General features: G+C 45.0%; 1 protein-coding gene across 1 annotated transcript in view; it reads right to left on the bottom strand.

Moving 5' to 3' along the window:
• Window positions 1-27,654, bottom strand: part of LOC111147961 (Rho GTPase activating protein 25) — an 83,492-nt gene that overhangs the window by 10,234 nt on the left and 45,604 nt on the right. The window contains exons 3-6 of the mRNA XM_022504265.1: window positions 25,939-26,026; window positions 21,630-21,746; window positions 7,863-8,070; window positions 2,186-2,318 (exon numbers count right to left, since the gene is read on the bottom strand). Coding sequence (XP_022359973.1) covers window positions 2,186-2,318; window positions 7,863-8,070; window positions 21,630-21,746; window positions 25,939-26,026 — 546 coding nt within the window. The remainder of the gene's footprint in view (window positions 1-2,185; window positions 2,319-7,862; window positions 8,071-21,629; window positions 21,747-25,938; window positions 26,027-27,654) is intronic.

The following is a 27,654-nucleotide window of genomic DNA, read 5'->3' as shown; positions in this document are numbered from 1 at the left end:
CCTGTCCAGATGAACATTACCCCAGATTAGAAACTCAGAGATGTTGAGATGGAGTAAAGTTGGGAGAAGCAGGTCCAAAGTGGGGAAGTTCGGTGGGCGGGGTGGTGAGGGGAGTCTTACTGTCAGATCTGCATCTGTGTACCTCCTTTGCTTTCCTTGCAGCCAGGGGCTGAGAAGTTGCCTGGTCTTTCTAGCTAACTTTTAAACCTCATTCCATAAAGCGTTGTTACTTCCACAAAGGGGAGCTGATACGCCTATATTAATTAAGATTTGTCATGTCCTCATTTCACCCCCCACAAAAAAATTCATAAATCCTGCCCCAAATCATGCACTCAGCTACTAAATTTAAAGTGGCTTGAGGTATTTGATTATAGTCCCATTCTGCATTGGATTGTTACATCCCAGGAAGGTTGACACCACGATTGGCTTAATTTGCATTTTGTTGCTGAGGAAGATCTGTATGAGATTACGCAACCTAACTTTTGGGTCGGAAAATAGCTATAATAGCTCTAGCGTATTAGCTTCACCTGTATCATCTCTTTCATTTCCTGATGTTGAAATACAAAATCACCTTTTTTCTTGTACCAGGATCCACTTAAATGGTGAGGCTCTTTGCCCTGAGTCAGGAGAGAAGTTCTCATAGCTACGCTTTCTACCAGGTCTAGGGTACTATTGTTCTGTTGTTTAAAAATGACAACCGTGTGTGTGTATGTGTGTGTGTATATATATATATAAAAAATATATATCATGATATATGTGATATAATGATATGATGATAACGATATAATATATTATCATATAATACTTTATGTAATATATTATATATAATATAATGATATATATACATAATGATATATATACATAATGATATATATATATATATATATATATATATATATATATATATTTTTATATATATATATATATATAGATATCTATATATATATATATGGTTTTCTGGGGGTATACTATATAATAAATTCTAAAATAGAGAATAAACCTCTCCTTAAACTAATCATTTAAAAATATCACTCACCTACCTCATATCTCTTGTCCTCAAAACAATCCTAAATATAGCAGATGTTATTACAAAATTTGTCTCAGTTTGTGCTGTCCAGTACAACAGCTACTTGACATATGTGACTATTTAAATAAGAAAACAAAATAAAATTAGGAATTTGGTTCTTTACCTGAACTAGCCACATTTCAAGTGCCCAATAACCATGTGTGGTTAGAGGTTATCATATTGATCAATGTAACTATATACTAGTTCCACCATTATAGAATGTTTCATTGTAAATAAACTCTAGTAGAAAATGTTTAATTTGCCTAAAGACAAAATCACAGTTAAATCCAGGTCTTCACTGTAGGCTTTTCTGTGCACCATTTTGCCAAAGAGAGCTTTAACACAGTAGTGCTAAGAACTACCCCCCACCAAAGCAGGGAGTTAGACCCTAATTATTAGCAGTATTAATAAAAGTATTTCTCAGGCATTTGATTTTGCAAATCCTGGTTAAAAACCATGAAGGTTTTTTTGTTGTTAGTTGGGTTTTCCCGGTTTCTTTTGTTGGTTGGTGTGTTTAATTAACATGAGTCCAGGTTAGTGACTATTGACTATAAGACCTTTCTGGAAACAATTTACATAAGATCACAAATCCTGCAGGTGAACACATGCGTTCTAACAAGCAGGCATCCACAGACACTGACCACAGCCCTTTAAGCAGCTGCAGTGGAAAAGAACAAAGAAAAGCTCCTTGTCCTTCCTTTCTCTGGCACATGCATCCCTTGTATGTCCATGCCTGACACTCATTCACCATGGAACTAGAACATTCTTACCTCTCCCCTGACTTCCAGGGTGTCAGCTCTGTCCTTGTGTCCCAACGGAGTCTCAGCAAGGCCATATTGCTTGAAACCCTGCTCAGAAGCTTCCTCTGTCTCTTATTAATTTTACAGTGACTTGGGTGTATTCAATGATAGTCAATTCTGCATTGGATTGTTACATCTCAGCAAGGCTGTCACGATGATTGGTTTAAATTGCTTTTTGTTGCTGACAAAGTTCCAGTTTGAAAAAGTATCTCACTCAAAGTTATGGGTTCCCTGACCCACCGTTGCTTGCCCACCAGAATAGTTCAATAACCAACACCTTCTTCCAAAGCCGGACAACTAACTTCAATGAGATACAGACCTTTGCCTCATCTGCATTCATGAGCTGCCCACAGAGCAGGAACCCCTCATACTGATTCCAGGGAACCACGGGTTCTGGGAGGTCACGGAGGTAGAGCTTTAACAGGGAGGCCACTGTGTGCACGTCTGTCTCTCTGCAAAAAATAAGCAATGTTCTTTGAAAGTGAAACTCCAGAACATTCCTCACCTCCCCTTAGTGATCCACTGAATAGAACCTCAGGTTCCAAAAGGGAGTTTTGCCAAGGAGTAGAGTCTGATACAGATGTATCTGAACAAAACATCTTTACAAATCTTCTGGAATAATGACCCCCAATACTTCTTCCTTTATCTCTTCTACCCAACTACCTCAAAGGTAAGTTCAAGGTCTATCTTTTCATTGATCCTATTAAATTATCTTTGTCTTCATCTCTTTCTTTTTTCTCCAAGTCCCTTAGTGCCTCACAATTTTGCATTCTCTACTTAGTCTCTAATTTTCATGCGATAACTCATTTATATATCTGTGGTCCATGATGTCTTTAAACCCTCAGAGAGCTTAAAACATTTCTGGGATTCATTTACATATTTGCACAGTCACGCATTCAGTCAGTAAGCATTGACAGAACCTACTAGGTGCAAGATACTATGTTAAGCACTGCAATTTCAGCAGGGACCCTGAGGGATACACAGGACACCTGGCCTCATTGAACCACAGAGCTGTGCAGACTCACACGTTACCAAGTCATTACAATATTGTGAGGTTAGTACCATGATCAGGAAGCCCAGGACCTGGGACTGTATGGAAGTATGAAAAACAGGGACACCCAGTGCAGAGTTGGGGAGCCATGGGGACAATCTGAAGAGTGACAAGAAGTTACAGCAGGGGGAAGGGAGAACATGGGGAAGGGAGGGTGGAGAGCAGAGGTCCTGCTGCCGACACATAGATGGTATTCAGATGGCTGCCTGTTAACGAGGGAGGCTCGGGTTTTTCCAGTTCAGCTTCTCCAGCTCACAGCAGGAGTGGGTAACCCCTGGCCCAGGAGTCAAATCTGGCCCACTGCCTGTATTTGTACAGCCTTTGAGCTAAGAATGGATTTTATGTTTCTAAATGGTTGGGAACAAAACTCAAAGGAAGCTTATTTCATGGCCTGTGAAAATATGAAATTTGAATTTCAGCCTCCCTACAGTGTTACAGGAATACAGTCATGTTCATTCATTTTTGCATTGTCTTTGGCTCATTTTGTGCAAAGACTCTGCTAAGAGCTGAGCTGAGAAGCTGCAGCAGAAACCATCTGGCCTACAAAGCCTCGATATTTCATATGTGGCCCTTCATCGAAGTCCGCTGACCTGTGGTTATAAAACTCCTGCATTTATTCTGCAGTTCCGTAAGAGAAAATAAGTCTGAGTCTACCATATGCTTGAAGTTCATTAGTGAAGAAATTATTTGCTTCGTATAAAAAAAATCGGTATTCTTAAACAACTGTCCAGGTAGTATTTTGAAAAGCTACGATGTGGTAAGAGGTTCACACCATGTGAGTGTCTCCTTAGTTTCAGGGATGGGGAATATAGAATTGGCTGGTAGAAGAGCTTCCTGGAGAAGGGGCAGAATGGGTCAGTTTGGGCAGAAGGAAGAGAAGGGAGACATTGGAGGGGGCAGAAATGAGAATGTCAGGACTTGACTGCAAAGCTCTGTCTTGACCTCCCGAGTAAGTATTTTTTGTTTGTTTTAATAGCCAGTGTTCAGAGCTGTCTCCTGAAAAGGCCCCCCTTTTGCAGCCTCAAAATGAGACCGTGAACTGGCATAGAGCCCGGACTGTGGTCCACTGCTGCCTCAGGAAATTGAGGGTGGGAACCATTCACTTAAGGTGGGGATTCTGGAAAAGCCTTCCCTGCTGACTCACTGCCTAAAAATATTCCTGGGCAAAGCCCTCTTGTCAAAATACATGAGAAGTTCCCAAGAAAACGGCAGAAAGACAACCTGCTGACACACATTATCCTAAAGTCCAAGAGTGGGTCCTCCTCATGCCCCAGCGCTGCAACTGTCTTTATGGTCTTAGTAAGAATCCAGGGCCTCTCCCTCACTCCACATCCAGTTAGCTTCCCAAGCCCCTCAATCCTACCCGAATGTCATGTGAGTTGCTCTAAGTCCTGCCCCCCACCCTTCACTGCTCTATTTCAGAAGGTAATGGCCTCCTGCCAGGATCTTGCCCCAGCTTCCTCTCTGGCCTCCTGCCTCCACGGTTCCATTCTCTGACATTCTGTCCACTGCCTGGCACAGCCCCCAACACACAAATTCCACCCAAGCAACGAATGTTGCCAACAACAATTTGAAATAAGAAAGACAGTATCAATGATACATTAAAAAAACAGAATCTTTTGAAGATAAATGACAACAACAAAAACCACAAACTAGATAGTTCAATCAGAAGAAACTATGACAACAAAAATATCTAACATTAGAAAAAAGAAAGGGTTATAACTATTGATATAGTGTAGATGCTTCAAAGTTATAACCAAAGAGCACAATTATCTATATAAATCATCTGGGAATATTTAAAACCAGAGGAAGCTTCCTGATTCATTTTACTGGGGGAAGATAATTCTGCTTGTCCTGACTAACCCCTCGTGCCTGCTTAATGCGTCTGAGTATAAATGTCATTTTTCTTTGGAGGGTCTCTGTAAATCCACCAGAATATGCCAAAAGTCTCCTGTTCCGGGGCATCTGGGTGATGCAGTCCGTTAAGCATCCCACTCTTGGTTTTGGCTCAGGTTGTGATCTCAGGGTTGTGAAAGTGAGTCCTGGGTTGGGCTTAACTACAAGTCCACTTAAGCTGAGATGCCCTTCAACAGACGAGTCAATAAAGAAGATGTGGTCCATTTAGACAATGGAATATTTCTCAGCCATCAGAAAGGATGAATACCCAGCATTTGTGTCAACATGTATGGAACTGGAGGGGATTAGGCTGAGTGAAATAAGTCAAGCAGAGAAAGACAATTTTCATATGTTTCACTCATATGTGGAACATAAGGAATAATATGGAGGACATTAAGAGAAAGAAGGGAAAACTGAAGTGGGGGAAATTAGAGGGAGTGATGAACCATGAGAGACTGTGGACTCCAGAAAAAAACTGAGGGTTTCAGAGGGGAGGGGCAGGATGGGGGGATGGGTGAGCCGAGTGATGGGTATTAAGGAGGGCACGGATTGCATGGAACACTGGGTGTCATATGCAAATAATGAATCATAGAACACTACATCAAAAACTAATGATGTACTGTATGGTGACTAACATAATAAAAAAATTTTTAAAAAGACTCTCTCTTTCTGCCCTTTTCCCCCACTTTCTCTCTAATAAATAAATCTTTAAAAAGGTGGGGGGCTCCTGCTTTATGTTCTCAGAGTACCATCCAGTTTTCAATTTTAGCACTTAACACAATGAAAATTATGCAATTATTTCAGGAAATTTTTGGTTTAATATCTGTGCCCCCATTGTAACAGGGTCAAATCAGTTGTCACAGTTATAGTCTAAATTTCCAGCATGATTTTTCCTGATTTTGCTCTTCCTTCAACCCAATGAAATATCTTTAAATTATTTTTTTTTAAAGTCAAGGACAGGGGCACCTGGGTGGCTCAGTGGGTTAAAGCCTCTGCCTTCGGCTCAGGTCATGATCCCAGGGTCCTGGGATCGAGCCCCGCATTGGGCTCTCTGCTCAGTGGGGAGCCTGCTTCCTCCCCTCTCTCTGCCTGCCTCTCTGCCTCCTTGTGATCTCTGTCTGTCAAATAAATAAATTAATTAATTAAAAAAATAAAGTCAAGGACAAGGGCAAATCAGGAGCCAGGTGACTTCTGAGTTCAACCCCTGATCCCCCAGAGATTAGCCCAGGCACCACGGATGGCTCTGCCAATCCTTCCGTGGTAGCACGGTCCTTAAAATGTGGCATGTCTGTATGTGTCTCAGAGAACTACAGCTATCAGAAACCCATTAGTTTTGTGGATGGCAGAAGCTCAACAAAGAGATTTTAAAATGTACATGTATATGTTTAATGAGAATCAGATCTAGGTGCTCTAGAATCTACCAAATAAAAGTTCCTTTGTTTCTCTTCATTCCAGTGAGACAATTTGGGGGATCTAGAACCACACATATGACCAATATAGGTCTGGATGAGTACCTACAAGGTTTATGTAGTCCTAAGTCTCGGCCCTAGGAGGACTCTTAAGAGCCCCCAGGTGACCCCTCCTAGTTCTGGGTGTGTAAACTCTACTTCTTAGTTCTGGGGGTGGAAGAGTCATGACAAGCTGTGTAACTTTCCTTCTTCCAGCCCCAAATATTTCCCAGGAATCAAAGACCATGACTCCACCACCCAGGCTGACTTTATAGGTCTATAAAATCAAGCCCAGGACAGGTTATCTGACAAAACTCTACAATCACCTCTATCCCTCCTTGCTGACTGTTCACATCCCTTTAGCAACAACTCACCTGTATCTTTTGATCAACTCAAAGCTAATTAAAAACATAAGAAGAAAATGGAATACAAAGTTGGTGAGCTTAATTGAACAGCTGTCTGATAATGAAATGCAATTTATAGTGTTGCTGAGAGGTCCGTAAATTTGATGCCCATTACCTGCTACAGGTACAGTAACAACTCCACCCATTGCTTTCTTGTCAAAATACAGCACTCTTGATAAGTTAACCTACTGCACACCGAGGGCAACAGAGATGGACATGTGGTGGGCCAAACTCAGACAGTGGCTGTGAGACTGGAGAGAACAGGTGGTATGAGAGATGCTTCAGGGGGAGAACGGGCATTGCTGGTGACGGGGGAGGATATCAGGGAGAGGGACCTAATGGCATGTAGCTGTTCATGATTCTCCCAAAATCAATCCTGTTCCTCGGTCATAAATAACCTCTTGGGGAATTTCAACCTTTGGAAACTGGATAGAGTTGAGGCCTGTCTCCCCAAATCTTGATTTATGGGCTGCTGATTTGGAAAGAACAATAGCTCTTTCATGCCAGCAGGACAAGACCACACAGGCAACCAGAGTGAATATTGCACAACAGGCGTAGAGCGTCCAATGTCGGGGTGGAGGGTGTACCAGCTGGCTGCGGCAGAGCGAGAAACCCTGGCTAGGGAGCAGCAGGAGGTTGGGCGGGCAGGAGATGGCGAGAAGAAATGTCACTACAGCTGGTAGGCCCCAACCAAACCTGGGCAACCTCCACAAAGGAGACATGGGGGGACGCCAGTCTGCTAAGTCATCAGTATGTACTCTCTCCAAAAATGCTCAGAACTAAGTTCAGAGGTGGACTCTATGGCAGTCTCCCAAACTAACAAGAAGTCCTGGTTCTGGCCACTTCTGGAAAGCTGTGGAAGAACATCAGAGCCCTTGGGTATAGAGACGGTACGTTCTCCACCATGCTGAGTGGGACCGTAGAGACAGCTCAGCTCTGCCACAGTCCTCATCAGCCCGGCAGTGTGAGCCTCAAGCTAGGTCCCCTCCCACCATGGCACTCCCGCTCCCGCTACCTCAGCAAGGCCCTCCTTCTAGTTCATGTCATTCCTCCTGTAAGTGATCAGCAAAACACAAGGCTCTCTTTCTTGCCAGCCAGGGTTGTGGAAGCAGCTGTGCAAGTCCTATAGCTCAGCTGGTAGAGAGAAGTGTCCCTGCCCGAGTGAGGCAGGGGGAGGGTACGGTGAGGACAGGGTACCTGTCAAAGGAGGGCCGCTCCCCGGCATCAAAAGCATCTCTGAGCTGCTTCACCAGGTTGTCCTGCCCAGGCAGTCGGAAGATGCCCTCTTCATTCAGACCATGCTGGAGGATGAACTCTGCACACTTCTCCACCAGGATGGGCACCAGGTGGGGGCCGAATTTCTGCTCGTAGGCTATGGTCTCATCCAAACGCTGGCCAAACACAGCTGGGAAGAGAAAGACAGGACCTGCCCATCACTCTGACTTCCACTGGATGAACTGGTAGGTCAAAGTGCTTTGCCCAGATCTGGATTTGTTTGTGTTGCCTGTAACCTCCAAAGCTATAGTGCAATGATACTAGATGAAAGGCAGGAGACAAGTCACCCACAATATTTCCTGGGGCTATACATTTGGAGCAGTCTCTGTCAGTCTTTCTCTCTTGACCCACATTCTTACAAATTTAAAATAACAACTCACTTTCACTGAGTACATGTTGTGGGCTAGAAATTGTGCTAAGCACTGCGCATACCTGTTCTCATTTAATCTCTACAGTAACCCCACGAGGTAGTAGAGTCGTTATACTCACCTTACTACGAAAGACACTGAGCCTCAGAGGCACTAGTGAACTTGCCAAGGTCAGGTGCCAAGGCATGGTAGTCAGAATTCAAGCCCCGGCAGTAAACTCACGGAAATGAGCTCTTAACCGAAGCAGAAAACAGGCCATTTTGAATTCTGCTTGTGTCATAAAGCTTCAAAATATAACAGTCTATCACACAGCTGTCTCATGTTGTATGAAACCATTGCAGCGTTTTCAATAATTTAGATTGTTTACTATGTTTTACTACTTTTATTTATTTATTTTTTTTAAGATTTGCAAGGAGGAGCAGCGGGAGAGGGAGAAGCTTCAAGCAGATGAGAACCCAGACCCAGAGCTTGATCCCAGGACCCTGGATCGTGACCTGAGCCTAAATCCAAAGTTGGTTGCCCAACTGACCGAGCCACCCAGGCACCCCCTATGTTTTACTATTTTTAAAATCGCCACAGTGAACATGCTTATCCACCAAGCAGAGTTCCTGGAATGTATTCAGTGCAACGTATAATTTCTAATTAATTGCTTAATTGATTAATTAACATTTGGATGCATGAACATAGGCTTTTTACTCTTTTGAACTATTTCCTTAGGGCAGATTCCCACACGTTGAATTACTAGGTCAAGTGGTTTGAACATTTTTATGACTCAATGGTATGCAAATTGTTGTCCAAAAATATTTTTCCAGATTACACTGCCTCCAGCAAAGCATGTGTGGACCAGCTCTAACCCAGCCCTGTCAGTACTTGGCTCTATAATTGCCCCATCCCAGTGGTACAACAAGGTTAGTTTTTAAGTCAGGATAATCATTGGCTACCCATTCTCCTACCAGGTACCCAGGCCCTTTGGTTCCTGGAAGCTCAGAAGACAGGTCATGGCTTCACCTCCGCCTGATCTTCCCTCTGTCATAATTAGGCCCCTGCTACAATGACCATTTCAACTACCAGGACACTGCTTCCCAAAGTCCTTTGGTTTTCCCCATGGGTCTCTCTCTGGTGGGTCCCCTGTATCCAATCTCTAACTAATGTGGATTCCACCTGGGAAAAGCTATCCTGAGCTCTTGAATCTACTGTGTCCTCTGCACTCCCAGCACTGCCCTAAGCCAGACTAGACTACTCTCTCACCTATGACAGCTGCGGTCTCTTCCCTTCTGATGTCTTCAAAACTCTCTTGCTGCTTACCTTTCTAAACCACCTCCAATTTACCTAAGCACACTCCCTCGCCCCCCAACCCTGTTCTTAATAGTCATCTACTTCTTCCCCAATTGTCATAGTGGCATTTTCCAAATTACCCCTCAAAGTCCTAGGGACTTCCTCTGCAGCCCCTCATCACATCAGGTGCTGGGAAGTGAGGGAGGTGAATCTAGGAGGAACTGAGCATGGGGTTGTGGAGGGTGTGGTCCTTGTACTCCCTACTCCCAACCAAATCCACTGGACTATTGTCTGTTTTACTTACTGCATTTCAGTGAGACTGTTTGATGAACTATTTTTGTAGCTAGAGTCTGAAAGTTGGGGCTGGCATTGCTTGGGTTGGCATTTGATCTGACCATCCCGCCCCCCCCGGTCTGACTTCAGATCAGGCCCCTGAAGACGCCTCTCCCTGATGTTCCCCAAAGCCACAGCACTCTCCAGTCATCATGCCCTTGGATGGTCTTCTCATTGCCCAGTCTGTTCATCTCTCCTTCCTTGTTTGCTGGAATTCTATTTGTCTTCCTTGGCCTGACTCAAATATCATCACATCTGCCAAGCTTTCCTTGACCCCAGCCTGAGAGACTTTGTAGCTACTTTGTGTACCTGTATTCCTTCTAAAATGTCACAATCCCTTTTGACACTGTATGGTAATTATTTGTATGTGCCCATACTCTCTGCATGACTAGGTTCCCCATTGCTGGAAATATGGAGATGCTCTCTTTTCATCCCCAGTGTTCAGCCAGGCATAAGGTAGATAGAGAGTATGTTTTGCTGAATTACTTAAAGAATTATTTCTTAAGCAAGTGCTTTCCCTGATTAATGACAACTGTGGTGTTTCTTTAGTTTAGGCACTGGTAGAGATCTCCTTGGTGAAGAATTCAGCTTCACACTAACATTTATTGAGTGTCAGCAGCAGGCCTTGTGGAATGAGTAATACAGACAAGAGAATGTAGGATATGGTTCTTGCTTTCAATAAGATTGCACTTGAGTCATGGAAATGAAAGGACAACATGCAATATAATAAGAAACAATTAGAGAATATCAACAGCAGTATAGAATTTGGTTCCTATATGTCTGTGAATGATTGAAATAATCTGACTTAAAACAGACCACATGGCATTTGTAAAAATCCATTGAGGGCCACCTCAAAGAGGGAGGCAGGTGGGTTTCAGAGCAGCTGAAACTCAGGTTGAAGGGGTCCCCTGGACCCTGACAAGGAACCATATCCCAAACACAACGTGGGAATGTATGTGGAGACGTCAGTGCTGTCAGATGGGAGCTCTATTCCCAAGGTCCAGAGGCAAGTGCTCTGTTTGCAGGTGACCTGGAATCCAGCTCCTTCTTGCAACCCTCTGGGTAGCAAGTCCTGTAATTTTTCTCCCCAGGGATGAGAGGATGTGCTCATCCTCTCATCCCTTCCAGGCCCTGCACTCAATCGTTGTGATGTCACTCTCACCAGCAAACCCACATCCCAAAACCTCATCTCTCCTCCATCATCTCAGCTCTGCTGATTCCCAGTACCCTCTCCACTCCTCGATCTGGTCACCCAGAGCTCCCAGAGCTCCCAGGGCACACAGCATTCCATATCATGGAAGGTCATATTCCCAATCTCGGGAAAAACTTGGTTCCAAATCTTCCCCACTTGCCTTGCACTCACCACCCCTTCCTTCCCTTCTCTATCTCAGCAGATGACCTTGGCTCCTCTTTAACTTCTCTTCCTAAGTGAGGACATGATGATGACATCCTCATCCCCAGGCCCTGACTTTCTGGTCCCTCCTCCTCTGCCTGTCTGTCTGTCTGCTCTCAGAGGAAGAAAACAACCCTGTGCTTTCCTCTAAAATGTTGCTTTCTCAGCCTGGGGTTCCATCTTTTCTTACCTCTTCTAGGACTTCACTTCTTTTGTATTTTAAATTTTTCTTTTTTCAATTGAAAGAGCCCAAGTGCATCCAAGTCTGCCAATTTATTAAACAATAACTTCCTGTCCCAGCTCTCAAACAACCACTACTTGTCTTCCTGTCTTCATCAGTATACTCATAAGAGAACATGTCTACTTCCAGCCTCACGGGCTCTACTTCTTCACTTATCAACCTCTCAGCCTCTCAGCCCATCCCAGTCTGGTTCCATTAGCCTGAGTCTTTCCACCCAATCCACTCAATAAAATTTCCAGTTCAGAAATGGCCAGGCATGGCCTATGTCCATTCCACACCCTGCTAGTCTTCCCTGAAGACTCTTGATGCTGTTGATTCTCTTTCCTCATCAAGACTTTATCCCTACATGATGACAAAGCCATCTGTTCTCATTCTCTTCCTATGTCCTTGCCGGCTTCTCTGCAATCTCCTTTACTGTGCTCCTTCCTCCACCTGCTCCTTTAGTATGTCGCTTCCTGGCATTCCAACTCAGCCGTCTCCTCCCTCTAGATATTCTCTTTGGCAAGGTCCTATGATTCGGTACATTTGGATATCACCTATATACTGATAACTTGTAAATCCACATGTCTGGTTCAGAGCTATCTATCTATCCATCCATCCATCCATCCATCCTTTCCCATCAAAAGTCTAATGGCAGTCCCCCCCAGTGTCTTCTCCAATCTCACTCTCATCCCACCCCCCAACATTCCCAAATCACTACTTATCCTGTAGCCTTCTTCCCAATAAATAGCATTCAGTCACTCAAGCACTAAAGCATCAGGCACTTTCCTAGGCACAGAGAGTACAAAGCCATCAACACAAGGTACTTGCACTCAACAAACCTCATTAGCTGAAGGGTGAGCATTAGGATTGTCTGCAACACCCTCTCTTTCCCTCCAAACCGATCAGCACTTTCTAAATTAAACCATCTCTCTTCTCTGTCCTCGCTGCTACTGTCAAAATTATTGTGATGGTTTCTTTTGCAACCCTGTTTCTTGTAAACGCCTCCCACTAGAATTCACAAAGTCATTCAACAAATACAAACTGAGTATCTGCTGTGGACCAGCCTCTCTGCTAGCTGGAGATTAGGAAAAAAATAATGAAAAAAAAAAAGTCTTTGCTTTTGAAAACTCTGGAACTAACATCCTTCCTCCTTCTCCCCACCTGGGAACCTGATTTTCCAGCAGCAGGAGTTCCAACTCTCTTCTCCTCAGAGGGAACTGGTCCCTCCCGCCTCTGTCCTCCCAGAGCTCCCATAGATAGCTCTATCCTACCATTTCTCAGGTAGTTTAGTTTTAAACATGTCTCTCTTCTTCTGGACTGTGGGCTCCTCAAAGGCAGACAGCCCGTCTGGTTTACCCTCTATTTTTATTTCCTGGCACAGAGCCTGGCACATGATGGACCAGTCCTTGAAGAGCTTTCACCAGCGGTCTCCCATTGCTCTCGTCCTCCACTCCTTCTCTTCAGAAAGTACTCTGATCAGCACTTCTCCAAACTTGCTCTTGTCAAAGAGATCAATGGCCTTTACATTTTTGAAACCAAGAAGTCAAATTCTCAGTCTTCCTCTTAACTGCTCTATCAGCACCATGTGACAGAGAAAATCACTCCTTCTTGAGACACTTTTCTCATGGTTTTTGGCACTCCCACTTGGTTCTCAATTTATCTCATGGGCCACACTTCCTCAGCCTTCTCGGATGATTCCTCCTATTCTCCCTGTCCTCTAAATGTTGGAGTGTCCTGGGCCTTCCTTCCCTCAACCTCATGTGCTTCCTAGCACTCCCACTGTTTTCATATTACCCATATAACAAAGACACTGAACTACATGCCTCCAGCCTAGAAATCAGTCAGAGCTCTTCCCTCCAAGAAGAAATGGCCACAGCAGGCTGTAGATACCACAGGACCAACAGAAGAGGAAGAGCATCCTGGTTTTCTTTAGTTTGTTTCAATCAAGCTTTGTCACTCTCCATCTCCAATCACATATGAGGAGTCTGGAATAGAATACCTTCCTGGAACTCCAAAGACCCAATCCTGAGTCACACCTACCTCTGACTTCTCAGTCCTGATCACTACCCTTTGATCCTGGGTAGACATGAAAGAGCCTAGACCCCAAGGAAATGAGGGAAGGAAGAAGACAGCAGACAGTGGGGTGGGAGGCACTCGAAGACCATTCTCCACCTCGGGCTCCCCTGCCTCTCAGGCTGCCCCCACTCCTTCAAGGAACTAGTACCCCTGCTCTTCCTGCCCTTGGCCAGCCAGTCAGTCACTCAAAATTGCTCCTCACTCTGGTCCAGTCACTATTAATAGAGACATTGCCATCTTAATGGGTACAAATCTTAATTGATTAATTCTAATACATAGTGTAATAATTCTAATTATTAATGCATTTAATTAATTAAGCTAATTTTTTGAAGACATGCCCTAGAAGGTGTCGTGTGTGCTCTTAGTCCTCATAAGAACCTTACAAAATGTGGTGCAAAAACAATGAATACTGTTACACTGAAAAGAAATTTTAAAAAAAAGAACCTTACAAAAATAGATATTATTGTTCCATTTTACAGATGGATAAACTGAGACTTGGATTAGGAACTTGTCCACTGTTGTATTTACCTCATGATTCTAAATTTAGTACTTTAATCTTTCTTGTTTAAAGCCAGTGGAATACAATTGTCTAGGTGAAATTTCAAACATCATTAAGTCTCAAGGGGAAGAAGAAAGGAGTAAGCGGCTTCCTAGTCTCTGTCTGTGGCCATCCTCCTCCACCCTTTACTTCTAAGCTTCCTCCTCAGACTTGCTAGGCAGCCCCAGGATACTGAGTTGCTCTGGGGAAGCGAAAGCAGAAGGATTATCTGTCAACTCCTTTCTAACCTCATCCCTCCCTTTCGTATCACACATACACTCCTGGGTTCAAGACAAGAACCCCTCCCCACGCTGCCTCTGGTCCAACCCAGAGGGACTGTCCCACCCCTGTCCCCTCTTTCCCACTGGCCTTTTGTGTTTTTTGTTTTGTTTTTAAGATTTTATTTATTTATTTGACAGAGAGAGAGGAATCACAAGTAGGCAGAGAGGCAGGCAGAGAGGGAGGGGTAAGCAGGCCCTCTGCTGAGCAGAGAGCTCGATGCAGGGCTTGATCTTAGGACCCTGGGATCATGACCCAAGCCGAAGGCAGAGGCTTTAACCCACTGAGCCACCCAGGTGCCCCCCACCCACTCGCCTTTTGACCCAGCCCTGGTACCTGCTTTCCAGGGGGTCAGTTCCAGAAACAGCACCATCTCCATAGGAGAGGGAAGGGGAGCTGGGCAGAGTGCCTTTTAGTGGAAGAGTTGAATCACAAAATAGGGAAGAAATACCTTTCTTTTGGAGCTTGGGGGTTTTCCTCCTGAAATTCCAGCAAGAGAGCAGTGCCAGGGCAGAAAAGCCACAGCCCAGGTCCCACTGCGGCATCCTAAGAACATGAGGCATGATGGGGTCCGAGGAATCACAGCCTCTGCCGGGGCCAGCCTCAAGCCTTCCCTCCTCTCCAACCTGGAAGAACCATCCTCTCTCGCTTCCAGATCAGCACATGCTTGTAAATACTGCTCAGGTTCTGACTCCAGCGCGGAAATCATGGGATCTGTCGGCACCTGCCCCAGGCCCTCCCTCCCTCCTTCCCACACTACTTCCCCTCCCCACTCACCTTTATACACATGAGTCTTGGCTTTTAAAGAGTGAACATAAAGCTGTCAGGGCCCGCAATAAAAATAAGTGCCTCCTTTTACTTAGCAGCTAATTGTCAACTGCCATTCAAGGGATAGAATGGAGGTGGGTTAAAAAAAAAAAAAAAATTCCCCGCACAGGCCCTTACCAGCATCGCCCCATATATCAAAGTGTCTGGCAGGAACACAGGATTTCACTTAGTGTTGATGAAGCCAGCCCACCCTTGTCTGAAAATGCTTTCAGAGTTGCACGTGGTTCAGTCAAGCCTTCAGAGAGAATGATCTTGGAGGTGGGTTGTGGGGTAAACCGAGACGATTCCCCCCTCCCGTTGAGAAGATTTTAGCAAATAGTGCAGCAACCCTGCCAGACATGCCCAGGAGACTTGGAATGGACTCTCAGCATCATGAGGGGACAGGTGAGAGCAGGAGGGATTGCCAGGAGGAGTAATGCGATGCCCCCCCCCCCCACAGTGTTCATCCCTCCATTGGCTCATAGGCTGGGAATCAAAGACTCCATCGACACCACATTCTCTTTCCATGCCACATTCACACCCATGTCGTGGCAACGTTGCCTTGGAAATGTTCTGCACACCTGCTTACTTTTCTCCATCTTCATCAGCACCACCCTCATCCAAGCTGCCTTAGGAGGAAGACCGACAGCTTTAGCAAGGCTATGTCCACTGTTCCTCTCACTCCAGAGCCTGTTCTCCTTTCTGTCACAGGACCTTGGTATGTGCTATTCCTCTGACTGAGATACTGTTCCTCTTCTCCCTCCTTTGCCTACTCAGCCTCTACTAACCCTTCAGATTTAAGCTTAATCATCACTAGTTCAGGGAAGCTTTCCCTAAACTTCTTGACAAAGACATTTCTCCCCACCGTGCATTATGGGTTCTTCCTTCATGGTACTTTTCCCAGTTGTAATGTTATGGTTTGGGTGTCGATTCATTTCTGTCTTCTATTAGACTTAGAGGAGACTTAGTCTTTTCTCACTGGGGTATCCCCAGAGCTAGCACAGTGCTTGGCTCATGCTCAAGAAATATTTGTTGAGTAAATGAATGAATAAGTATCTGTCTTGGGGTGCCTGTGTGGCTCAGTGGGTTGAGCGTTCAACTCTAAATTTCGGCTCAGGTCGTGGTCTCAGGGTCATGGGAACGAGGCCCGTGTCAGGCTCCACACTAAAAAAGGAGTCTGCTGGAGATTCTTTCTCTCTCCCTCTGTCCCTCCCCGAGCTCATGCTCACTCTCTCGCTCTCTCAAATAGAATAAATAAATCTTAAAAAAAAAAAAAAAGTTATCTGTCCCCAGGGATGGGGGACTACTGAAAATAAGGAAAAATCAAACTTCTTGGGCAGACGGTAAAAGAGAAAAAGAAAGAAAAAAGGCGTCCTTCTTAATATCCAGTTTATCTAGAGAAAAGGAATCAGAACACACGGAGTAACAATGAATCACAGAGATAGGACACTCCCACGGGCTAACCCTGCTGTAGATTGTGAAATCATGTTCTGAACGATGTGGACAACTTAGGAAAGAAGAGGAAGCAAAGGAACCCAAGGCATGTAACAACCCACTGTTCATATACTCTATGCCTAGTGTTGGCAAACACACAAATATGCTTAAAACAAGGGACCTGGCCCGGGCCTTACAACCAGGTTGGTCAGAGCAGAACTAGGCAGGATTTCCGACCAATCAGCATTTTGCAATGTGGCCTGCCTGCTCCCTGGGGGTGGGGCAGACATCTGGCTTCAGGGTGAGGATCCAGGCAGCACCGAGCCGTCCAGCGGGGGGAGGGGTGATTTACTATAAGAAATATGTTTTTGGTCTTTCATCCATTTCCTGCCATGGAGGTCCTCAAACTCTTGGAATTGCTTGGAGGAGAGAGAAAAGGTATCTTTTGTTATGTTAATGAGGCGAGTTTAGAAAAGCACCTTGGATGTGGGCTGATTAACAGTAGAACCAACCTAGTGATTATAGGATTAGAGTGTTCTGTCCCACCCACTGACCTCCAGAGAAGGGGGGGGGAGCTGGAGATTAAGTTCAGAACAAACAGTCAATGATTTAATCAATCATACAGATGCAACAGTCTCCATAAAACCTAAAAGGCTATGGGGTTTGGAGAATTTCTGGGTTGATGGATACCTGAAGATTTCCGGGAGACTGGTATTCCTTGAGATGGTCTTTGCCACACCTTGACCCATGCATCTCTTCCATCTGGCTGTTCCTAAGTTAGATCCTTTTATAATAAAGGGGCAGTCTATTGAGTATACTGGTTTCCTCAGTTCTGGGACCCCCTTTGGCAAATTAATTGAACCCAGAGAAGGGGTCATTGGAACCTCCAATCCATAGCCATTGGGTCAAAAGCACAGGTGACAATCTGGACTTGAAACTGGGACCTGAAATGCATGAAAGGGGAGACATCTTGCAGTACCGAGCCCTTTGCCCGTGCAATCCAATTCTATCCCTAGGCAGATAGTGTCAGAAGTGAGTTAAATTGTTGGACATCTAGCTGGTGTCCAAGAATTTCTGGGATGTGTGGAGATGCACTGGAAATGGTCCCAGAATGGGACAAGGTGAGAGGAATGTTCAGAGCAGCTAGGAGGCAGGAGGAGCCAAGGGGAAAAAGCTGGGCTTGTCATGGGAACGACATGGGCCTTCTTTCTTGTCAAGGCAGAATGGCAGCCAGAAAAGAGACTGGGGCAAGAAAGGCCTTGGCTCTGCAAAACCATCATGAGAATAACTTCTAAAACATAGTTTGGACACCGTACCTGGGTAGTACAAAGGGACCATTTTTGGGGAAGAGCTTCCACAACTTTTATCAGATTCTCTAAGGGATCTACAAACCATGAAGAGTTTCACCAAAGCTCACCATTAACACACTTCGAGCAAGATCATTCTAGAGGCAGCGACCCATTTTCCACATAGTTTCCCAGGTAAGCTGATGGTCACCAAGCAAGGAGGAGAGCCTATGGGAGTAGAACCCTGGACCACCATGGAAAGAGAAGGCCATTCCTTCACATCCACTGTGTCAGGCACTGTTTCGATTCTGGGATACAGCACTGAGCAAAACAGAGAAAGAGATTCCTGCCAAGTAGATTGAAGGTTTCCTTCTTACCAGGGGAGACCAACTACGGACAAATGAGTGAAATATTTAGCAAGCTCCTAGAGGATAGTACTGACGAGAAAAATGAAGAAGGAAAGAGGGAGAGGAAGGGTCAAGGGTAGGCCAAGGGAGGCATTCAATGTCAGATGGGATGATGGAGGGAGGGCTCACTAATGTCTGAGCAAAGGCCTACAAAAAAGCAGAGTACCAAGCCACACAGCCACACTGGAAAGAGGATTCCAGACAAGCAAATAGCGATGTGCCTGAGGCAGGAACATACCTCCGGTATTTGGGGAAAAGCAAGGCAGCTGGTTTTGGGACCACTGTTGTAATTCAGATAAGATGGTAGGGCGCCTCAACGAGGATGCTGGTATTAGAGATGCCAAGAAGAGAGCTTTTCTGGGTGGGAAAGGCCATAGAAAGTATCAGGAAGGGCTGGAGAGAGGCAGCAGCAGCAGCAGCATCTCTCAGTGACTTTCCAGTGGTTGAGAAATGTGCCCTGCAGATTGAGCGGGCCCGGCTCAGAGGCACTTTCCGAGTGTCTGCTGTGACAAAGCTGCCTATGGAGGCAGGAGCCCCGGCCCCACTCCTTGGCAGCTGGGCCCCTCGGACTAATCATCTACTTCCTCAGGACAGAAGTTTCCTGACTTACAAACAGGACGAACAAATGTCAGGCTTGCTTCATGGCCTCAGACTGGACCCTCTGTTGTCTTAAAATGCCTTCTCCTCCCAAGATCTAGCATTCAGATGCAACTAGAGGCTTTGGGCACATCTGAAATGCCCCGCCAGGGACAAATTCTGTTCTTTGAATATATAAATATGCTGTACTCTTTCTTTCTCGTCCCTTGGACTTTCCCTGGCCTGCAGGATTTACGCTCGGCTGGCTTCTCACGTGGTAGGGGAAAGAAGAAATCCCCACCTGGAGTAGGACCCAGTAGAGCAGCTCCCCATGACAAGGCTGAGCCAAGCACCATATAAGGCATGGGGGCTATTAAAGCGCTGGGCTAGGGAAAGCAGGAAATGGTCCACAGGACTCGGGGCCAACAAGGAGGGTCACCGCTAAACCTCCCCAGGCTGAACGGCAGAGAAGAGAGCTTGAATAAAAAATCTCATCTTGGACTGATTAGCATAGCAAAAATGAAGTGTCTAGGAACTGGGAAATGGTTAATGAAACCCCGCTCCCCTTTTTGTAATAGGATGCAGCTGTTCGGACAGTGGTGGCAGGCACTCTGGAGTTTGGGTGTCCCATCAGTAACTTTTTTTCTCCCAGCTCCCTGCTAGGCAGGGCGCAGACTGCAGGACTGCCTCCTTGGCCCAGCTCCTGAGTCTGCAAGGGGTCTCCTGACCCCAGCTGAGCCAGGTGGCTCTTCTTTCTCAGGAGTTTGGAATGGGGTGGTGGAGGTTGAGCTCAGCCTCTGCTCTGCTTGAGAGAGAAGTCCAGGGAAGCTGGCACAGCTGTCTGGGGCTGGCACAGCTGTCTGGGGCCATAGGCAGGAGTAAGTCCCGGAGCACTGCTAACTTAAGCAAACCCAGGCAGGCACGCGGAGAAAAGCAGAATGCGACGCTGCACTGCCCCAGAGAATCCAAAAGGATAAGGTCTGGGCCCATAGTCCAGTTCTTGGCCCCACTCTCTTGAGTCCTCTTGGCAATTCTCCCATAGTTTCTGAGTAGCTACTATACCGACCCAGTAAATCCCTCTTTGTTTAACATCATTGCATGCGATTTCTACTTTTTGCAACCAAATAACCCCTGAAATGAATCGATATAACAACATGGGGAAAAGCCTTTAGCTATAAAATAAAAGGTATTGTATATATTCCATGCTTGTCATTCTGGGAAAAAAAAAAAAAAGAATGTAGATATGAATATTACCTGGAAGGAAAGCATAAAAATTCCTCTGCTGGTTGTAGGGGTAATTATTTTCCTATATTTTTTCAAATTTCCACAAAGTTGTTATGGTGCTCATAATTTCTAAAGAAACCATTGGGCAATCCAATAAATATTTAATATTGGAACTGTAAAAAGCTCCCCCCCATGACTTCCAAAATAATAGGCAGCACAGTTGATAAATAATTATATACGGGTATCCTGGAGTTGACAGAAAGTGTGTTCCTAAAAAGCTCACAGAAAGTGATCACTCGAGATGGCCCACATCAGTTCCTCATATTTTTATGAAAGGAAAAAACACATGCTGGAGTCACCTGTTTTGTCAATTGCAGATGTTTTTGTTTTGTTTTAGTTTTTTACAAATTTGTATTTAAATTCAATTTAGTTAATATACAGGGTATTATTAGTTTCAGGGGTAGAATTTAGTGTTTCATCACTTACATAGAACACCCAGTGTTCATCCCATCACGTGCCCTCCTTCCTGCCCATCACCCAGTTACCTCATTGCCCCACCAAACTCCCATCCAGCAACCCTCAGTTTGTTTCCTAGAGTTAAGGGTCTTTTATGGTTTTCCTTCCCTTCCCCTATGTTCATCTTTTTTGTTTCTTAAATTCCACATATGAGTGAAACCATAAGGTATTTCTCTTTCTCTGACTTTTTTCTTTTAGCATAATACCCTCTAGTTCCATCTGTGTCATTGCAAAGGGCAAGATTTCATTCTTTCTGATGGCTGGGTAATATTCCATTATATCTATATGTGTGTTTGTGTATACACACACACAGATAATACATATCTACATATATATGTATATATATCACATCTTTATCCATTCATCTGTCAATGGACATCTGGTCTCTCTGCCTATTTTGGCTCTTGCGGACGCTGGGTTAATTGCAGATATTTTTTTCACAGCAGTTTCTCCTCTAGTGTGGACCCAACACCGGAGTTGCCAGAAAACTCAAACACATGAGTCATGGAGCCCAGAAAAGTGCTCATCCTGAATTCGCAGAGCACCTGGGGGTGGGACACAGTTCCTGAACCTCCCCCCAGTCTGACCGCCCCAGTTTCAGCCAGCCGCTTCACTTTCCTGTGCTGATCAGCCTCCCCCAGCTTTCAGTATAGATCTTGCCATCACCCTCTGGCCCCATGACCCCATAACCGGGCAGAATCCTGGTGCCACAGAATGTTGTACACATTTGCCACTGCGGTGCAAAGGGCTGCAGTTCGCCCGGCTAATCTAGAGTTGCCTCTTGAGCTCATGCAGGGAGCGAAGCTAGATACTTGGCAACGAGCATAACCTCAGAGTTGTCCTCTCGTGGTCTCTGTTGAACACTGTTCAGGGAGGGATCGTGTGTGGAGCTACTAACTCCCCATCTTTGAGCCATCACAGACACCGGCCCAGGAAAGCCTGCAGAGTCCTTACCTCCAGAGGGCGTGCCAGCGACTCTCTTAAGGAATTTAACCCACTCCTCCATCTCGGCCTGAGAGCTGGCCATGAGGACATAGGAGTCCTGTCCTGTGCGACTCTGGTCCCATGAGGCTGGAGGAAAAAGTAATAGTAATGAAAGTCTTCGAGTGGTGAGCGGCCGGGACGAAGGGAAGCAAAGGGAAGTTGAACCTCAGTGGCTTCCTTGGTTCAAACAACACAAAAGCTTTTATCTGCTTATCCTCAAGGGAACCAAACATCGATGCACCCGAAACCCTAATTCTATACATAAACCACTGAACACCTGTGGTTTGCAAGGAGGATGCCTTGGGCTGAGATCTGCTCCTGTGGCGGAGAGAAGCCATTTCCTACCAGAAAAGAAGAGAAGTTCAGGGGGCAGTGTCGGTGTTAGAGAAAAGAGGCTCAGCCCATACAATTTTGAAGACTTCAGTCCATCACACTGTCACCATCAGCTTGGATATTTTCCTAAGCTACTCATAAGCTCAGCTGTTGGGGTGGGGAGGATAACTGCAACTCAAGGAGCACGTGTGTGCCTTTCTCACAAAATCAGTGCTTCCCATTCAGAATTTCTACTCTCCTACCTGCACAAGACATTATAAACGGTAGGTTCTTAATACATAGTTGACGGACAAATGAAGTTTATTAGGACTTTCTTTACCATTTGGACTTTAAGCCCATGATTATGGACAGACATATGTAATGTTTCCTGGGTTTGTGTTGTCAGACAACAGGGTGGCAGAAATGACAAGGGGGTGGAACAGGGAGAGGATGCCAAGAGAAAGAATGAAAGAAAGCGACAAAAAGAAAAAGCGGGTCAGAGAAGGAAAAGAGAGGAAGAAGGAAAGCATCAAGCACAGGTCTTAGGAAGGATAAGAACATAATAGCATTCCCTTTCGATTACAAGTGGCTATTAAATTTCGAAGTGTCTGTGTAAGCACCAACTCATTCTTCTCACAATGTCAAGGCATTTCTCTCAAAAAGAGTTTGTTCTAGCACCCCAGTTGTGCCCAAACCTGTCTTTTCTCGCAAAGCAACAAAAGACCTTCAAAATCCCTTTGGTTCTGATCTCTTGAACTTAAATTACTATCACTACATTCTTTAATGCTTTGGGACAGCCCGATTCGGAATCCATCCTATCACTGGGTCATCAGCTCTTCTGACCAGAAGGGTCAGTCCATGGAGGCCCTGACCACTCCTGAGATCTAGGTGTTTCCCGAAGTAAAATGGGAAGTAAAAAGTGGTCAGGGTAGAACTAAAGAATCCTGTAGGAATCACAATATCATTTTGAAATAGAAGGGGCTCTAGTATCATTTCCTCTCTGTAGCTAATGGAACTCAAGTCCAGAGATGCAAAGAGACCTGCCCATTGGCACCCAGAAAGTTACCACCACACTCAAGGTTTGGCCCCTGATCTTTCTCCCAATAATTGCTACTAGCCCCTATGGCTTCCAATTTGACCTTGGCTGAAATTTATCTGGCACCCTTCTCCACCACGCTTATTCTCCAGTCTCTTGTGTATAAAAAACATGCCTTTTCAGTTTACCCTGACTTCTGGGAGATCTTTTAGTTTTGCCATTAGTTTTGTCTCTCAACTCCATTGAGACACACCCAGCTCTCAGGATGCTCCTGACTGGCCAGGGCTTTGATGGACTGATCCTTCTGATCAAAAGCCAATGACCCGATGACAAGAAGGATTCTAAATCAGGTCATCCCAAAGGGTAAAGAAGGTGAAGCTCCATGATATTAGATAGGTTCAAGAGATCAAAAGCAAAGGGATTTCAAAAATCTTTTGCTGCCCTATAAAACAATTAATGTGAGGCACATTGGAGTGTCTGCTCTATTTAAAATGGTAAGTGAGGGGCACCTGGGTGGCTCAGTTGGTTAAGTGTTTGCCTTAAGCTCAGGTCATGATCCCAGGGTCCTGGGACGGAGCCCCAAGTTGGGTTTCCTGTTCAGTGGAGAGTCTGCTTCTCCCTCTCCAGTCCCCCTCCACTGCTCATGCTCTCTCTTAATATCTCTGTCTCTCTCTCAAATTAATAAAATCTTCTTTAAAAAGTAAAAAAAATAAAATAAAAAATAAAATGGTAAGTGACCGGCCACTATCCCCACCTCAACCAGAATTTTTTCTCTCTTTCTTTGCTTTCATTTTTTCCATTGCACTTATTCCATCATAAGCAGTCCACTGTCAGTCTCCCCCATTAGACTATCATGTAGGCTTGTTCTTTTCTGGATTCCCAGTTCCTACAGTAGTGCCTGGCTCATAGCAGGTACTCAATAAATCTATTGTTACATCTCACCAGGCAGTATGAGAATGAAATGCAACAAGAAGAATAACTCTCTGTATCCTTGATGACTTCCTTTGGGTGGAAGGAAAACAGATAGTTATTCTGCTAGAGGTAAGTAGGGAGAGCAAGGCTTGCCCTAAATTTTTGCCTGCTCTAAAGAAAGAAACACATAGCAGAGCTACAAGGAAAGGCTTCTCTCTGGCTTTTGTGATAGTGACACAGGTGATCACAGAGAGAGGGCCCTGAATAGGAAGGCCATTTCTCAGGCCCAGCGTCGGTCCCTGAGAATCGTCTTGCCTAAGATCATGACAAAAAGAGGAACTAAAAAGTCTCTAAAGTGAAGCTTGCCTCACTTTAAGTTGAATGAAGACTTGAGAATGATGGCTCCTTTAGGAAACCTTTAGGAAAATGGTTCCCTACCTTATTACTGCTTTAGAATTATTGTTTGTTCTTATGAGACACGTGTGCATGCAAGCACTTGCATGAGCACACCCAGGGGCCTGCAAGTGTACGTGATAATGAGATACCATAGCCTAGCAATCTTCAAGGGCACTAAACTTTGGGTGCAAAGCCCACAGTGAATCCTAAGGAGGATCTCTCAGTAGGGTTACCCATAACGGAAATTTAGGCTTGGGACACACGTTACCATGGATGGTTGCATCCCATGAACTGTGCTGGGAAAGGGGTCCTCGGACTAGAGGAATCTTGTAGGAAGAAGTGGGGCTTTCTCAGGGAAGAGAGGCTAAAAAATAAACTATTCTTTTGAGGAGAAGAGAGATGGACAGAACTTCAGATTAAAAAAAAAAAAAAAAGAGTGCCCACTGGGGAGGAGGCCACCCAGAAAAGCTGAACTTTAAAAATTGTTTTTCTTTGTTTCCTATAGCAGTAGCAAGTTTCAGGATAGATTTCTACCTTATAATTTCCTCTAGTTATCCCCAAATGTCAAACACTGACACGGCACTCACTATATACCAGTCACTATACCAAATGGGCCAAATCGATTTCATTGTGCCAAATTGAGTTCTTTCTTTCATTCTCACTATCCTCTTCATTGTCTCCATGTCACAGATAAAGAAACAGAGGCAGGAAGAAATGAAATAACTTGATCACAGCTACACAAATAGAAAGTGGCAGGGCCAGGATTCAGAGCAGGGCAGGCCAGCTCCAGACCAGGCACTCTAACCTATGGCCACATTGCCTTCTTCATCGTGTCTTATGCACACGCTGCCCTGTGTCAGCGGTAAGGAGGAGGTTAAGGGAAGGGGCGTGTGCTTACCAGTCAGGGGACTGGTGGCCTCCCCTGCTGTGTGGAGTTCCTAGCCAGGCTGGGGCTGGCAAAGGAGCCTGAGACAGGGAGAAGCAGCCTCAACGTGCCAGGCTCATACAAACACCAATTCCCCTTGAGACAGAGTGGACCAACTCCCCTTAGCCCAGATGCACTTGAGAAAGGGAACTCTACCCTGGGCAGAAGCCCCCTCCAGTGCACTGCTAACATGCACGATACAGGACTTTCAGCACCTGTCATGTGTTAAGCGCTCAGTAATTCACGGCTGTCATTTCTTATTAGGTCGTGTTGAACCACATGTGACTGTTGACCTCTCTGTAGCTAACAGAGACCATTTGTGACCTACCACAATGGCAATTTCACAACGCTCGGTTTACACTGTAACTGTTCATTTTAAGGTCCCACTCAACTTTGAAACCGGGCTCCTTTTAGTGAGCAGGGCTGATGTACTTTCCAGAGTAGCGAGCCAGCGCCTAGTGGAATACATTGACTCTAAGAGCGCCCTCATGAGATGCTTACAGGGTCGAACCAAGTGTGCTCCCGCTTAGTTGGCTACTAGCTAATCAGCTAGCATAGGTTCATTAACTACATACAGAGCGATGATGCTTTCTTACTCAGTCAGTCGGTTAGCTGGCTGACAGATTCAGCCTTGACTTCTAGGATCCAGAAGTAAGATGGGAATATAATGTAGCTCTGTCCCCACTTTGGTTGCCTACCTGGAATGACTTCAAAGACAAACTTCCCCGCCTCTTCCGGGTTCGTGGCAATCTCTTTGACTGTACTTCCTGGTAGATACATGCAACCCTGCAAGATCAAAAGTTGGCCCTTTAAGGGAAGCAGCAATTTTGTCACCTAAAATTCAGCTGAAGGGCAGACAGGATAATGATGGGATGGGAGAGGAAGACAGGTAGGTGGAGAGCAACCTGGAAAGCTAGCATATCACTTTCATCCAAAAACAGTAAAAATAAATTGCAAAATATGTTAGTACCATTCATCAAATAGTTACTAGGCACCAGGCTCTGTGCTAAATGCCCTGAATATTTTATCACATTAAATCTTCCTAAGAACTCTCTGAAGGACAGACTGTTATTTTCCCCACTAGAGACGTGAGGAAGTAAGGGTCAGAGAGGTTAACTGGCTGATCTGAGATCACAGCGCTAGTTAATCAGAATGCTATGAATCAAACCCTGGTCAGTGGGATTTCAGAACGACAAGTAAGGCTTTACTTAAAAGTCCCACTTACTCTGGGGGAAGAAGTAACCATTAGAGTTAAACGTATTCACATCAAGTCATAAGTGGCAAACTCCAAGACCTTCCTGAAATGAGCACAAGAGGCTTGCACATCATAAATGAAGAGAGGAGAGAGAGAAAAACCATAAGAGAGACAGTAGGGGGGCGGGGACACTGATGGGAAGGAAGGAATGGCCCCGGACGGGGAAGGGTGCCAGTGGCTGTTCTCCCCCACAATGCAAGTCAACAGGGGTGGACTCTGTACAAACATGGAAGGAGGAGGTCACATGTCCCACAACAATGAAGCAGGGCGGATAGCCAGGGCAGTGGGGTGCCCCAAACAGCGGTCCGTAAGAATGAACTGTCGCACTTGCAGGAACAATGTGAGCCAGTTGTTAAACAAAGCCGTTATCAAAAGTTTAATGATAGAAGCTTATGACGAAATATTTTATATTAAAAATAAAGGTAATAATACTCAGAGTTTACTGCTTCCTAGTGACTTACTGTATTTTACTATTATTTCTGTTCATGTGTTTATTTACACCTGTTCTATCTGTGTGGTTATAATACTATAAAACGCTGTGCTTTGTGTCCTTCTTCTCAACTCTGTTCAGTGATGTCATGCTAGAGGCCCACATCAGCCACGCTGGGGTATTTACACCACGGAAATTGGCCAATGCTACATCATGATCAGCTCGGCCACCAGAGAGCAATTTGTGAAACACCTCCCAGCCACCGACAGTCAGCCACCGGCACTAAGGTCCCAGAGAAGCAGGGAGATGAGCCAAGGGGACAACGAAGGAGGATTGTCCAGAATGATCATTCTAGCAGGAACTCGAGGGCAGTCTCCTGAGGTTCTGGTTTAAACAATTTCCCTGATAAAGAACCTTTTGGAATGAGTTATATTAAGCTAAGTCAAAGATTTACAAAGCATTAGCTTATTAAAGCTGGACAGACCTTACTGAGACCTCGGAGGGAAAAATGCACAGACTGTCTTCTGTCGAGCCCCAGGCTTCCTGGGAAGCAAGCATGGGAGTCCTTCAGACAGAGTTCCATCATTTATTTAATCATTCTCCTTTGTTGGACATTAAGTTCAAACTTTCTCATTATAAACAGCACTGCATGTATCTTATTTCTTTTGGACTACTTCCTAAAAATAAAATAACTCAGTATAAGTGTATGATGTTTTTTTTTGGCTCTTA

The sequence above is a fragment of the Enhydra lutris genome, unplaced genomic scaffold, assembly GCF_002288905.1.
Source record: "Enhydra lutris kenyoni isolate GAN:26980312 unplaced genomic scaffold, ASM228890v2 scaffoldscaffold18, whole genome shotgun sequence".
NCBI lineage: Eukaryota > Metazoa > Chordata > Mammalia > Carnivora > Mustelidae > Enhydra > Enhydra lutris.
The sequence above is the reverse complement of the archived record's forward strand: the minus strand, read 5'-3'. Positions and strand labels throughout refer to the sequence as shown.